This window comes from Manis javanica, chromosome 15, assembly GCF_040802235.1.
Source record: "Manis javanica isolate MJ-LG chromosome 15, MJ_LKY, whole genome shotgun sequence".
Taxonomy (NCBI): Eukaryota; Metazoa; Chordata; class Mammalia; order Pholidota; family Manidae; genus Manis; species Manis javanica.
This window is the reverse complement of record NC_133170.1, coordinates 53,433,212-53,448,261: the sequence shown is the minus strand read 5'-3', so window position 1 is coordinate 53,448,261 and position 15,050 is coordinate 53,433,212. Positions and strand designations below refer to the sequence as shown.

Sequence of the window (15,050 nt, the reverse complement as noted above, 5' to 3'; positions counted from 1 at the left end):
CTGATGTAGGCATTACTACGTTAACTATTTTGAACCTTAACTATTTAGAACCCAGCTGGTAACTCAGAAGAAGCCATAGATTCTCTCAGATTCCAAAACGGGTGGCCCAGACATTTGGACAGTGAATCAGAGACTTTGTCACCAGAACCCTTCAAGCAATGACACGGAGGCAACAGTGTAGGGCACATTCTTCCAGCAATGCACAAAAGCCCTTTCAAAGCCCGCTGGTGCTGCTGTGGCTGAGTGGAAAGAAGAGGAAGCTGACAGGTGACAGAAATGAAAAAGACCGTCATCAGCCTGCTTGTGAGAACTGGAGCATATGCTCTGAGCAGCAGCCTCGTCTGTCCCAAGGCCTGGGAGAAGCAGTCACATGGCTGAGGGTGGCTGGGGGGACCGTGGGGACAGGCTAAGATGGTGGCCAGGAGATGCACAGGGACACCTTGCCAGGGACATCGTGCCAGGGCCCTGGGACAAGGGGTGTGCCACCGACAGCATCCGCTGCATCTCAAATGTTTGAACTTCTGTGATTGCTTTTTAAAACAAAGAACACGAGATTGTCAGTTGAGGAAGACCATGAGTATGGGAAGGCTGGAGAGGATTTGTCTTGTGACTTCTGCATAAACTGCAAAATGTCCATGGGAAGGTAACAGGATCATTTAGGATGAGCAGGAACAGGAGGCAGGAAGCTGACCTGAGTATTTTTGCTTTATTCAATCTAATAAACATTTTATTTATATAAAAGACAAAAAATGCATAGGATGAAAATAAGTGCTTGAGACCTTTGATATAAAAAGAGTATATAGCATTCACATTCCTGTTTTAATACATGAGTACTGCTGATGTGTTCCATAAAAGAATACAAACTTTCCCTTTATGTATAGTAGTGAAAAAAAGGTCAGTATTTTTAGGAACTACAGAATGTTATTCCTTGGTCTTTTTCTTGAATAAGAAAAAAAAAACTTAAAACAAGCCACAGTTATCATCTGACACTACATTCCAGTTTCTGCTGATGATGACCCAGAAGTGATAAAGCTTTTGAATCTTGGAAAATCCCATTAATGGGCCAGTATTCTAGAAATTCACCACTAGAGGTCAATAAGCAACAGCTATTGGGACAGCGTCAGGAAGCCCTTAAGGTGCAAGGCATTTCTGGGCACTCGCGTGGTATTTATTGTAGCCACGCTGTCCTTCACTGTCTCAGCCTACTGCCACTGGGTAGGGGGCCTAGAAGTTTCACCTAGTCCCAAACTCCAGCACGGCTGCTAAAACCCCAGTGAGATGAGACATTCCAAGATCCAGTTCGAGCTGATCTGCTCACTGCCCGTCCCTCCGTAATAGTCCTATTTGGCTGAAGGTAGGTAACTTCGAAAACATTAAAAAAAAAAAAGAGATTGATATTTGCAGCATTAACACTTGTTTGCGGATTAACAAGTTTCCTATGGAGTATTAAAGGTCACTCTTTGTTCTTGTCCACGTGGATACAGATTTCCTAATTGCAGATGGGACTCTGTGTCCCCGTTCAAGTCCTTGTTGGCAAATTCTGCAAAGGTTGGGAAGGCTGGTATGATGGAGAGACCAGAATCCACAGCAAATGCTTCTAATGATAGAGAGCTTCCCTTGCTAATGCAGAGGAAAACTCTAGACCTACAGGCCAAAGAGACTTGGGTTAACCAGGACCACCAAGAGGAGACCCCTTTAGTCCAAAAAAAGGTCAACTTCAAATCTTAACACTAGATGGGGTGGAGGGAGGGAATTGAAATCACATTACACAGCCAGAGAATGACTGATTTAATGCACATTTCTTACAGGGGTCCTAGGTTAGGAGTGGGTTTAATTCTCAGACTGGGGTAGGGTGGGCAGTGGGAAATGCAAATGCTTACAGTGACAAGTGAAGCAATTTATAAGTGTGTCCACACCTTCATTCCGTGAATAATGTGGCTGGGAGAGGACTGCAAAGCATCTACTATCTATTTCCTCACTTGGGCACCCAGACTCTTTCTTGCAAAATCTCCAAATATTTAAAAAGTGGCTCCATTTTGTTAAACACTGTGCTGGCCGGGCAAAAGCCATGTTCAGACTGCTGAGTGAAACCGTCCTGATTGGCAGAAATCAGGCAGCTCCAATCATTTCCACGAGGTCAACGTGTCTGAGCATGCAGGAGCCCAGAAAGATGGCACCCACTGGTGTGTGCAGAGAAAGCTAAAGACTCATGCCAGTGTGATGAGAAATTAAATGCAACAGACCCCGGAGGGACGGTTTCTTCCCTTATAGGGAAGGGAAGAGGGTGGAGGGTAGAGACTCGCAACAGGTATGGGGAGGGATGAAAACAATTACAAGTGCTCGTTAGCAGATGGTAAAGCAAGAAGGTGGGGAATTTTGTCCTGATTTTTCCACCAGTGAAGCCTGTGCAGGACAAACATGGGGCTCAACACATTTAAGCTATTAGCTGGGACAGAGTCTCTGAGCTAGTTGTGGAAGGTGGCTTACAAACCAGATGAGCGCTTGAAGCTCAAGTGAAAAGTCCTGGAGAAGCAATGGCACATGAGAGCCCCAGGATGTGGTCCCCAAACTACATGACAGTACTTAGCTCCCTGGCCAGAAAAGGACACATGCACAGGGGATTATCCTGCAAAAGCAAGTGCCATGTGGCCAGAGCAGGTCCTGGGACGTGGGGCCTCTCTCCTGATGCCGAGTCCCCTTCCTGCCGCCAGAGACCCAGCGCAGGAGCGACTGTCAAGTGCTAATGCTGTCACGGGTCCTGTCCTTCGGCGCTAGGCTCTGGAGCTCTCCAATCAGACCAATTTCCTGGGATGGCTGATCTTTTTCTTCATCTCTTTCTAGAGTATGGCTGCATATATAGATATAGACATATATATATAGATATATATAAAAGATAGCTATTCCATATTTATATACAGGCATTAATAAAGTGCAAATGTTATTGGCTATTGTAAAAATCAATCTCATTTCCTGAGGAAGAGCTAACACAGCTTATCCCATGACAACGTCAAAGGCATAGAATGCTTCATGTCCCACGTCCTGCTGCCGACCTCCTGCCCGTGGCCGCAGCACACAGGGAGGGGAGTGACCCCTGGTTTCCAGGAAGCGTGGGTTCAGGGGCAGCTTCCTGCTGCCTCGGTTCTTTGGCGACAGGGGCGGCCTCCTTAGACTGGGCCCAGCCCGCCCTGGAAGAGCTACTTGGTAGTGTTCAGTGAGCCATCTTCGGGAATCTTCTCCTCGGAGCAGCTCCTCCCTGACAGTCTGTCCAGGTGCTCCAACTCACCGAAGCGCTCGGCCACGCACTGGGCCGTGAGCCGGGCCTCGGGGTCATGGTCCCAGCACTCGGTCAGGGTCTCGCACACCATCTGGATGCCCTGCAGCAGGAGAGAAGCCCACAGGCTCCCTGAGTTGCTGGGTTGGTGGGCTCCCTGGAGGGCAAGGTGGCCAGCCAACTTTGTTCCTGCCCATGCCCTCAGCCCGTTCTCCCTGAGCACCCTCCACATGAGGTTACCAGCTGTGTGTAGCACAGAGGGGCTGTCACTGCTTTGGAAACCTGCTGTCCCTGCTTGCTCTTTTGCCACTGGATCATGACAGGTGGTGATGTGGAGAGCCAGCACAAGGACCCTCTAGTAGGCTTCTGGGGTGTGGTGGCACCTCTGATACCTGAGAATCCCCATGAAGTGGCCCCTAATAGCATTTCATGCCTTTCTGGTTTTTTAGAGCAGTTTCAGGCTTTATTGGTTAAGGCAGTTTTAGGTTCATAGCAAAACTGGGGTGAAAGTACAGAGGGTTTCCACAGACCATGTACACTACCTCCTACACAGCCACTGTCTTCATCTGTTGTAATTAATGAGCTGACACTGACTCGGCACTGACCAGGGCACAGCTCTGGGTTTGACAAATCTATCCCGACAATATCCTCCATCACAGTATTATGTGGAATACCTTTCCCACCCCAGATCTTCTGTGCTCCACCTTGTCACCCCTCCACCCCTGCCCCGAGGCCCTGGCACCCACTAACTTTGTGCTGCCTCTGTTTTTGCCTCTTCCGTGGTGTCTTGTAGTTGGACTCACATACACCTTTCTAACAGGGCCACACACCACAGTCCGAGTGGAGTCCAGGCATGAGTCTGGTTCTGTTTTGGAAAGGCCACACATTTGGTGGAGTGGTTCAGTAGCTTCCAGGCCCTGCCAGGATACCCTCTGTTGTGCCTCACCCTCTGCAAGGCCAGGGGCTGGACCATCTGCAACAGCTGCCTGTGTCGGTCAGACCTGCTTGACTCTAGGCCGATTCAGAGGATCCACTTAGCCCCATAAAGGCCCCATTCAGAAGGCCCATTCAGGAAAGGCTGCCAGGATGGTGGCAAACTTCTTCCTTCTCAGCCTTAATTTTTAATTTGCACTGCGAATATTTTTCTCATTACAAGGCCTTTTTGGAAACAAAGCAGGGGTGAAACAGACAGCCCAACAGGCAGAAACAAGAGTATGCTCCTGCCTGCAGAGGCTGTACACTGTCCCGACAGCTCCCTCACACAAGAGGCCCAGGTGGGACAGATACATCCCAACACTGTCCTGAGAACCAGCACGTCCCTCATTTGCTCTCTCCTGCCAATCACCTCCCCGACACCTAAGAGCCTCCCCCTCCCTTCTGGCCCTGGGAGTGAGTTCATGATGTTGAATTAATTGTGTAATTCACCTAATTGATGGTATTGATTGATGGCCCTGTTAAGAGCGGAGTGTTATTGTTGGTACACAAGTAACATTTATTTTATTCTGGCACTGTAATTACAGGCAGTAAATTAAATTAAATATTAAGCATTAACTTGAAATCAATAGGGCAACAAATCTCATTAAGAGAAAAAATGTATTATGCAGATTCTTTGCAGAATTTTATCATCATGAATAATGGCTTCATTACAAAAGCCGTACAGCAGGAAGGCAAAAGAGTTTGAAAGGAACCACGCTAGTGACTTCTGATTTCAGAGTGAACATCAAGCAGTCTTGCATTTTCTAGTCAAAGAGGCTTTGCCTGCAGTCGGGGAAGAAGCCCTGGGCTACTGCAGGCCTGGGGCACGCGCTCCCCCGGCTTTATCAGGGTCTGTCCCCTGAGGTGGCTCTGGGCCAGGACTGGCACAGACCGGGCTTCCTGCTCCATCTGTCTTCCCAGTTGTGCCTGACTTGTTTCTGTTTCTTATCTGAGTTTTCCCTGCCCTTAGGAAAACCTGTGACTTAGCCCCAGCCTTCCCTGGATAAGGGAATTCTGCCAAAGGAGGCGGCAACACAAGGTTTTCCTCAGTAGAAAGACCAGTTTTTCAGGGAGCTACTAGAGCATGGATCCCTCTCCGTCCTCATTCCAGGCTCTCTCTAGTGTGCCCGACGGCCTCGGGGTCTGCCAGCCTAGCTTTCTTCTTTTTCTCCGACCACTGCCCTCACCAAAATGCCCTGGAAGACTCTGGATAGGTCTCCCAGTAAGTCTAGAACCACTGTCCTTCCACACATGGTCTTCTCTCCCATTTCTTGGAGAGAAAAAATAACCCATTAGGGTGCTCCCAACAGACAGACTTCCGGTTTGTTCACTTGCATTTTCCTATTCCTCTCGGCTTTCTTTTATTCCAGAATGGGAAGCTGGCCTCCTCTCTCCCAGCTCTGTGTGCACAGCTACTACACAGCCGGGAGCACACGGCCGCTGCCTCTCGGTCCAGCTGGCTGACGCTCTGCTTATTCTCATTCGGCTAAGTATTTCCTTCCAGAGCTGAAGATTCCCAGAAGAAAACATTTGGACCCCAGAAGGGAACAAAACATACACTCCCTGTGCAAAGGCCATCAAGAAAATATTTTAACCCAGAGCTCGGGGGGCTTGGACAATGTGACAGAAGCCCTTGCAGAGAGTCTGAGCCTTCTTTGAATGGTGTATCTACCTGCTGGTTGGAACTTATGATAATGGGGTTATCCCACTTTGTTAAAGTTTTTTTTATAAACAAAGTTTTTTTATAAACAGGAGCCCAGAACACAAAGGTACCCGCACTCATATTGAAGACCAATAATCTGGATTCTCTCTTCTCTAAACAGTTACTTTGCTGAATCTCATTCTCCCCTCAAAACAGCACCCCCTCACCTGGTGGTTGAGCCAGGAGCTGGGGATCTCCGGTCGTCCACGATCTCTCAACACATTATCCTTCATGCTTTCGACACAGGGGTGCTCCCGGACCTTGGAACCAAATGGCGGCTCATAATCTTTCACTTCTGTTGAAGAGAGCAGGCAAAGACAGGACTGCTGAGAAGGGTGCATGGCAGGAATGGGCGTGCTGAGGGGTCTGGTCGGAGAGCCAGAGGCACTCAGTGTCAAGGTAGACCCGTGGTCACTTTAAGAGCCATTTTTAAAAATAGTGCATTGAAATAAGAAGAAGTGGTGGAGGAAGCTGGAGCAGTATTCAACAAATGATTTCTGAGTGCCTACTATGTGCCATGTACTGTGCCAGCAGCTGGGGAGGGAGCAGAGACCAAGACCAACATGGTCACAGAGCTTACATTTAATGCAGGCATTCAGCAGGGCGACGCTGCCCAAAGGGGGCACGATCTTACATGTCCCAAAGGTTTGTAGCCCCACAAAGGTCCACAGTACATAAACTGATTTCCTATGTGGTGTTAAATTTCATGGGGATCTTCAGCCTAAAAAGGAATGGAATTCCAACACATGCTATAGCATGGATGAACCCTGAGAACTCATGCTAAGTGATGTAAGCCAGGCATAGGACAAGCACTGGATGATCCACTTACAGCAGGCACCTACATAGGCTAATTTACAGAGACAGAAAGGAGAATAGCGGTTGCGTGTGTGTTGGCGTGTTGGCGGGAGAGGGATGCAGGGTTACGATTAATGGGGACAGAGTTTCAGTTGGGGAAGATGAAAAGTTCTGAAAATGGATCATGGTGATGCTTATACAACACTGTGAATGTGCTTAATATTCTGAACTGTACACTTAAAAATGGTTAAAACGGTGGATTACATACTAGGTATATTTTTCCACAGAGAAAAAAACACACAGGTAGTAGAGATTAAGGAACAAAATGTCCACAAAGTCTCCTTAAGATAGCTTTCTCCTAATTCTCCTAATGATGAAAAAGAGGTTGAGGAATGCTGTTTCATGGTATTAACATCAACAAACAAAATATGAAAGGGTAATTTTCCTTCAGTGGTACATGCTATAAAGGAAATAACAGCAGATGATGCAACCCTTCACTGGAGCTTCAGGTTTTAAATAAGCTCAAATTCTTTACAGAAACTTCCTTGAGTATGTCCTAAGCCACTGCTGGTTAGCTGCCCTGGCAGAGCTCTATCCTGGGATGTATTGTATTTAATAGAATGACCTGTTTATTTGTCTCACCTAAGGAGTCCGTGAGAGTCTGAGGGCAGGTTCAGAGTCCCTCTCTCATTTTTGTATTCCTAGCACCATGACAGGCCCCCGCCTCATCTGTAGGCTCTCAATAAATGCTCTGTTGAGCAATGACCAAATGAATGAATGAAGGGATCTTAGATTCTACCCAAAGGGGCAGTGCATGAACTCCGGGGGAATGTTAAAGCCACCCGCTGATTTAAGTGTGGATCAAAATACAGCTGACTCTTGAACAGCATGGGTTTCAATGTGCAGGTCCACTTACATGTGGATTTTTTTCAGCAAACGTATTGGAAAAATTTTTGGAGATTTGGGACAACTCAAAAAATGTTTTTTTTTCTCTAGCTGACTTTATTGTAAGAATACAGGATAGAAGACATCTACATACAAACTGTGTGAATCAACAGTCCATGACACAGTAATGCTTCCAGCCAACAGTAGGTGATTAGTTTTTGGGCACATCACAAGAGATATTCAGATTTTTTGACCCACATTGTTCAAGGGTCAACTGTACATGTCGGTGTGGTACAGGCCAATTTAAAAGGTCGAAAACACTCCAGTACTAAAATATGTGTGAGCTGGAAGTGGAGAGAGGGCTGGATTCAACCTTTTTCTCCAAAGTAAATAGGACTTTTGGCCTTTAGCTTTAAAATAACCTTATGCAATGAACACAACATTCAGTAATTTGCCCTTCTAGGCTAAGAATTGAGGAAGCATTGAAGAGCAAATGGCATTTTGAAAAAGGAAGGCTTGTTCTTATTTGCGTATTTATTTTTTTCCCTTTCCCAGAACTGAATTGCATATTTATCTTCTTCAGCCTCACCGAAATAGGAAAGCTGCCAGGATATTATCTTCTATCGTCATTTGAAATATGGGGAAATTTGGGACAAGGAACTCCCGCCACACTGAGACAAGCACAAATGATCCTTCAGGGTGTCTGCAGCCCTTCACCCACACTGCTCTTGGGGTGAGACCTGAATTTTGGTTCGAATGTTCTTTCTTCCTTGCATTCCTTTATCATGGGCAGACTGCAAATTCCTGAGGCCCAAGGCAGAAGCTGAGTTTTGTATCTTTCAGTTCCCTGCTCAGTGCCCCACACTGTGTCTTATAGTAGAGCAGGTGTTTGAGAAGTACAAGCTGGGCTGAATTCCAGCAAAGGTAGAGGTATGAGAACCAGAGCAGTTTCCCAGGAAGGGTTTACTCTGACCTAATTCTCTCCTATAAAATGTAAGGGCCGAACTAAGTGACTTCCATGAATGATCTCCAGATTTACCTTATAATCCAGTCTGAGCAAATAATATGATACCTTGTTGATGACATCCCTTGATGTATACTCTAACGTAATAGGATAGGGCAGGCTCTGTACATGATATGAATTGCTCCTTAGATAATGTATCAGTCCACTGACTCTCCATTTCCAACTGTGTTGGCTGCCATAGCCAGTGTGGCTGGCACCCTGGCCGGATCCTTTCACTGAACCCAGAGCCCCAGACCCCAGCTGCCGCAGACCGGGGGGCTCACACCTTCACCCTCCTCTGAAGGACGGCCCTTGGCTGATGGTTGCTGCCTGGCCTGGAGGCTTCTGGAACTTGAAAGCTTCACCCTAGGGGCAGCCTGTAGCCCATGACAAGTTAATGTGGGGGTTTTACCAGTCTAACTAACCCTCTTGCTTCTTGGAGGGGGATACCTGTAGGGCAGCTCACACTCCACAGCTCCCCACGAGATCAGGCTGATGGTAGACCTCTCCAGAAACTACAGGTTAGCCGCACTCCTTCCCTTTCCTGCTTCTTTTCCTTCCTTCTCCTGAGACTTTAGCCTCAATAAATCATTGCACAAAAATCTTTGTGTCAGACTCTACTTCTGAAGCTGGCCTGGGACAGCGCCAAAACGGTTCTACCATCTTGGCTGGGGCCTCGGCTGAACTGCACCGTGTGACCCTGGTTGCAAAGCTGCCCTGAGCAAGCCTCCCTGCGGCCTCTCCTCAGGAAACAGAAAGCAGTAACCGGACAACGATTCCCACAGCACAAGGCTCAGACGGGGGGTGGGGGTGGTAGGGGGGATATGACCGCGATCGGGAGGAAAACGCCACAATCAGAATCAATTCCCGGTGTCCAGTCTTGGCTGACATTTCTTGAGAACAGAGAAAAGGTCTCCGTAGCAGAGACTATATCCCAGGGCCAATTCCATTTCAAGTCCTCATCTTCAAAGTCCCACTAACCACTGTGTGTGCTTTAACTATCAGTTCTGGGTGGACTAAAACTGGTTTCCATGGGGAACGGGGGTGAGCTGGGAGAGACTGGCACTGGGCATTAGGAATGGGAATGTTTTCTGCTTGAAATAAAAGTGCTGGATACTCCCTTGGGACAGAAGGCAAAGGCCAACAGTGATTTCCCAAAGCAAAGAGGATGGTAACTGGATCAGTTCCTACTTTTCCTAAAAGCTTGGGAAGCTGTTAGATTCCCTACTACCCTCAAGGGGTATGAGGCCTGTTTCCCATCTTTGACTTGTGGAGGACTGCATAGTACAGGAAGTCACACGAGTCTGAAAGGGCCCAGCAGAGGGACTAAGTCCCTGAGCCCCACCAGGAGGGTACAAACCTATGAGTCCCCTACCCCCTTTTAAGTTTAAAATAGGCAAGTCGGGTGATCAGCATTTGACCCACACTGGCATACTCCAATCCCAAATACTGAAGCAGTCTTTCAGGTCAGGCGTGGGGATGGGGATTTAGGGTGCTGCATGCTTTATGCTGATCTTTCTTTGACTTTTGGGAAAAGTACTATTTATGTCATATACATTTTCCAAAATAGCTGTTTGCTTTTTGTCTTACAGATTTTTGCAGTTCCTTTCTCATTGCCCTTCTCCCTCATTTTGAATATCCTACTTTGCCCTTTTGTTTTTAATCCATCCCTATAATATGTATGAAGATAACTTAATGCTTGGCACCGTGTATCCATCTGCCTCTCCATTTACCAGCTTTAATATTTGATTGTGGGAGTCATGAAAACCATCCTCAGGTAGTGTTGCCTTTTAAAAAAAAGTTGGTGACTGGCAAAAGCTGGTTTTCAGCTCCAACTTTCTTCCCATGGTTTTAGGCATTTAGAAGCTGAGATGCTTAATTCACGTTGCCAGTATTGCTGGGTCCAAATAACATACCTTTTGCCCCTATTTACTTTTCACGTTGGTGCTTAAAATACTTTTATCTTAGAAAATGCATGTGATTAAAACTATGTAATTACTATGTAGATGGATATAGACAACAGCAAATCTTTGTCCCCCTTCTAGCCCCTAATTTTGCAAAAATGGCTTAGTTAAATGGTGGGATTAAAAGTGATTTACATTTTTTCCTTATTTTTTATAGATGAGCAATTCTCAATAGATTTTTTATAAAGAGCAGGTGTTTTGCCCCATCCCCTGGGGACTAAGGTTTTGGTAAAACACCATCGAAATGAATTATAAGAAAAATGAACCGCAGTTGTGTCTCATAGCAACACCAAATTGCTGCTGAAGTTATTAAACCTCTACTGCCTGTTTCTGTCTTTATCACATTGCAAATCTGAAACCACCAGTTTGAGGACCTGAGCCTTTCACAGACCACATTTGGAGGGGTGTTGCTTTCAATGTTTTGCAAGGAATATGAGTTGCATCTTGACAGAGAAAACAAATGCAAGTTATTCAACATATTTTAAGGGTTTCAAATGAGTCAGATGGAAAATGTCAAAAAGGAGTCTTCAGAGATGTGATTCAACACCTCATTTTATAGGTGAGAAAGCTGAGGCCAAAGGGCGCTCTGGATTCCAGGAAGAGCCCTCAGAATTGTGACTGTATTGCTATCTCATGAAATGGTTTTGCCTTTTTAAAGAAATTTCATGCTTTCTCCTCTCCACCAAGCATTTTCGGGGGGTTCTTTCTACCCCATCCAAAACAAACACAGTAGGGGTGGCCCCAGGTGGGAACAGGCCTGGCAAAAATGTGTCACTCCCTGCTTTGGTCAGGCCCTCCCCACCCTCTGACCCTGAGGAGGGTCACTGAGACCTATTGGATGGTTACGGTTTGTGATTTCCAAATGAGCTATGCAAAAACTCACTGATTATGAAAAGTAGCCCTCTCCCTAGCTGTTATTATTTATCTACATTAAACCCAAACACTTGTCCATCCTGAGTTCAGGGAATAGGTAGCACTAGTGGTGGTGGAGGTAGGAAAAAATGAGGCTATCTCAGTTCACAGCACAGGCATCAGGTCAGGACGTGGTTGGCAACAGAGGGGAAGCAGGATTTTCCAGAGCTCCTCATTGTGCATTTGGTCAAAAATGCCCAGGTATGGGCCTCCCTTCTGGGGTTAGTTCAGAGATTGTTCTATGTGGCTAACCTATAATAATATATTTATAAATCTATATCTATATCTATATACATAAATAAATAATAAAATATAATTTTTTAAACATTTGGGAATGCCTCTAGGGAAAAAAAGAGCAAAAATCTTAGCTAGTAAGACTAAAAATAATGCATCCTAAGTAGGAGCACCTTTCAATGCCTTTCTGGTTCCATCATGAACTAGGTATGAGGACGTGAAAAAGAGAGGTCCTTGCTTTGTGCCTCGTTCCCGTATCCACAGAATAAGAGAAATCACCTGTGTCCTCCATTATGACCTGGTAACTCCTACATAATCTCTGGCCTGGCTCCAGGTGGGACAGGCTGGGTGCATATGGAGCAGCCCTCACCCAAAGGTGGTGGGTGGGGTGAGACAGACACCCAGCTTCCTCAGGAGCTATTGGGGTGATGGTTGACTCTGCACACAGGGTCCCCAGCAGGACTGTGCCATAACTGTCCACAGTGATGACGTGCCTGGTAACACACTGCTTCCTGGCTTCCTTCCCTCCCTGAGTCACTTCCCCGTTCGCTTACTGGCATTTCCTGAGATCTCCTCCCAAATAAACTACTTACACTCACATTCTTGTTACAGGGTCTGGGGCACACAACCCTAGGCAGACGATCACACAGCAGAATTATTTACTCAAACCAGGTCTGTGGCTCCGCCTCAGACTGCTTCCCAGGGGAAGGGCTGTGAGGCTGGACACCTCAGGATCTCCTTGATTGCGTCAAACATCTTTTCTCAGAAACGTCTTTATTTCCTGGCTTAAGCACAACTTGCTCTTCTTTCCAGCTTCCCTTCACTGCCTTTCCCCACAATCTCTGCACTGAGGGAAGCTGCCCCCTCCCCGGCCAGCAGCCACTCTTCATTCCTCCCAGAAGCCTTGCTTGACTCTCTTTCCAGCTCTGCGCCACTCAGAGGGCAAGCCTCTGGGACGCAATCTCTTCCTCTGGAAGGTGGCATCTGGCACACAGCTGCTGCTCTGATTGCCTTTCCAGGTTCCCAGAGATGCTGACAGTTTGCCCTGAGGCGGCACCCCCAAGTTTTTGTATCTGCCTTCCAAATCAGACTGCCCCCCAGCCCAGGGACATCAGTGCCCAGCCCTAGTCTCCCCCATCCTGCTCTCCTACCTTCTAGTTCTCCCTCCCTTCCCTTTCTCTCCGGTTTATTTGCACTTTCTGCCTGTCTCCCAAGTGTGCAGCAGCTGACAACATTCTCCGGAGCCACTCTGGGGGCTGTGTCTCTTCTTGTTAAATACTTGCTCAGCTGGCTGCTGTGTGTCAGTTTCTGTTCCAAAGCCTCAATGGTGAGGGAACTGGAAGTCGGTTTGCCTGTGGGCTGGTTGTGGCTGGGATGACGTGAACACCGAGCCTGCTGCACGCCAGAGGAAGCCTGAAAGGGGCCAGCCTTCATCGGCCTCCCACACACACGCACACACACACACACTCACGCACACGCATGCACACACACACACACACACACACACACACACACACACACACACACACTGCACGAACACCAAACACACCAAAACCATGGACAGATTTCTTTGTAAGAGAGCCAGACTCCGGTGTGTCCTCGCTGAAGGGCAATTTCATGACTTTTCTCCTTCTTTACAGAAGAGTAACACATTAATCACCTCCTTCCTTCTTGTTCCCTCTTCAAACAACTCTGAAAAGACCTGTTTTCTTTTGTATTTCTTTGTATTTTCAGATGACCCAAGTGTCTGAAACATACACTTGGTCATGATCTACCCCTAACTTGCTTTAGTTTGCTTCCTAAAATCATCATATCCACCCCTCCTGCCCATGCGGAACCTTGCTACAGAATGTAACCCCTTGGGGTTCCATCAGCAGAGATCCACCCCGAGGAGGCAGGAAAGCCACTCCCTGACACTCTCAGAAGTGAGGCCATTACTGAATAATCCTCAAGTGTGGGATCACTGCCCAGGTGCTTTCAGAGCAGCTTTGAGTCAGAGGCTTGGAGGCAGCAACCTGACTACCCATCCCTAATAATAATAATAATAATAATAATAAAAACAATAACAATAATAATAATATTAATAACGCAGTCAGAGCTGCCTTTTACTAAACATGTTCTCCGTTCGTCAGGTCAGCACTTTCCTAGGAAGGGCTGGGCCTGGGGGCCAGAGTCAGACAGCAGGGCTGATTCCTGGCTGCAAACTTCCCCACTTCCTGAAGCCTCAGTTTTCTCATCTGTAATATGGACCTGACACCAGTACGTATTGGAAGAGTCCTGGGTAGACTGAATGAGCTGCTTCATGAAGCACATGCTAAAGTCATGGGAGCTGCTATTCCTTTGGTTTTTCTTTGTGACAAAACCTACTTCAACCAGAAAGCCTTTCCCTTCTGACCACTCTCTTCAATCATTTGAACCCCTCCTTGGGGGGAGTCTGCACTACCAAGCTGCCCAGGAGGCTTCAGAAGGGTGCTGCTAGCCAGTGTGCTCTCTCGCTGACAGGGGAGGCTTCTCCTGTGCAGCGTGTACCTTTCTCTAGCTTCTCCTGTGAGCTCTGCACAGGGGAGGGTAACTCAAGAGGGTGCTGAGAGTCTTACCCTTCCTTCCAGAGCAGACCTCACCCTGCCCGGCTGGCCCCAGTCACACCCCCTTAGCCGATGCCGGTGTCCAGCTCCCTGTGCCCGCTGCCTCACCCTCCTGCAGCACTAACCCAAGCTAACCATGGCTTGCCTGTGTGAAGTCTGTTTCAGTGTTCCAGTGCCAGCAAATGGCATGGGACACGGCCCAGAGCAGGGACCTACCAGATGTTCAGGATGATGAATGTGGCTGTGCTGTGTGATGAGGCGAGAGAGTCAAGCAAGGTGGGGCTGAGTGTCTGTGAGGAGCTGGGGCTACACCGTGAGAGCGTGCAGGCACTCTGAGGCCAGAAAGCTGGCCTTTCACACTTTCCTGCAAGATGTCCTGATGCTTTATATCCTACTCTACCCAGTTAGACATTCTGCTACTCGAAATGGGTTGGACGGAATGTTAGTTGACCTATGTTGCAAAATAAAATATCAACCTAAATCATCTTATTCCACATTTCCTTTTGTGAAAGGATACCATCAATGAGAAATAGTAACTGCATATGTTGTATTTGCCATGACAGAAAAGAAGCTTAAGGAAAGCTCTTTGACATCCTGCCCTCTTTCTTAGACCATGTAAAGTAACACCTACCATCAACTAGGGGAAATAGCATTGATTTCATTTGTAGGGTAAGAAATGTGTCTGCACATGCACATTTTTAAAAAGTGAAGGAGACATCTCTAC

At 47.1% G+C, this 15,050-nt stretch overlaps 1 protein-coding gene across 3 annotated transcripts in view; it reads right to left on the bottom strand.

Annotated features, from left to right (window-relative positions):
• Positions 1-687: 687 nt before the first annotated feature.
• TGFBR2 (transforming growth factor beta receptor 2) overlaps positions 688-15,050 on the bottom strand; it is an 82,647-nt gene continuing 68,284 nt past the window's right edge. For all 3 annotated transcript variants that reach the window (XM_017651713.3, XM_037008620.2, XM_037008621.2), the window contains exons 6-7: positions 6,116-6,243; positions 688-3,374 (exon numbers count right to left, since the gene is read on the bottom strand). In XM_017651713.3, coding sequence (XP_017507202.1) covers positions 3,195-3,374; positions 6,116-6,243 — 308 coding nt within the window. In that variant the 3' untranslated portion in view covers positions 688-3,194. The remainder of the gene's footprint in view (positions 3,375-6,115; positions 6,244-15,050) is intronic.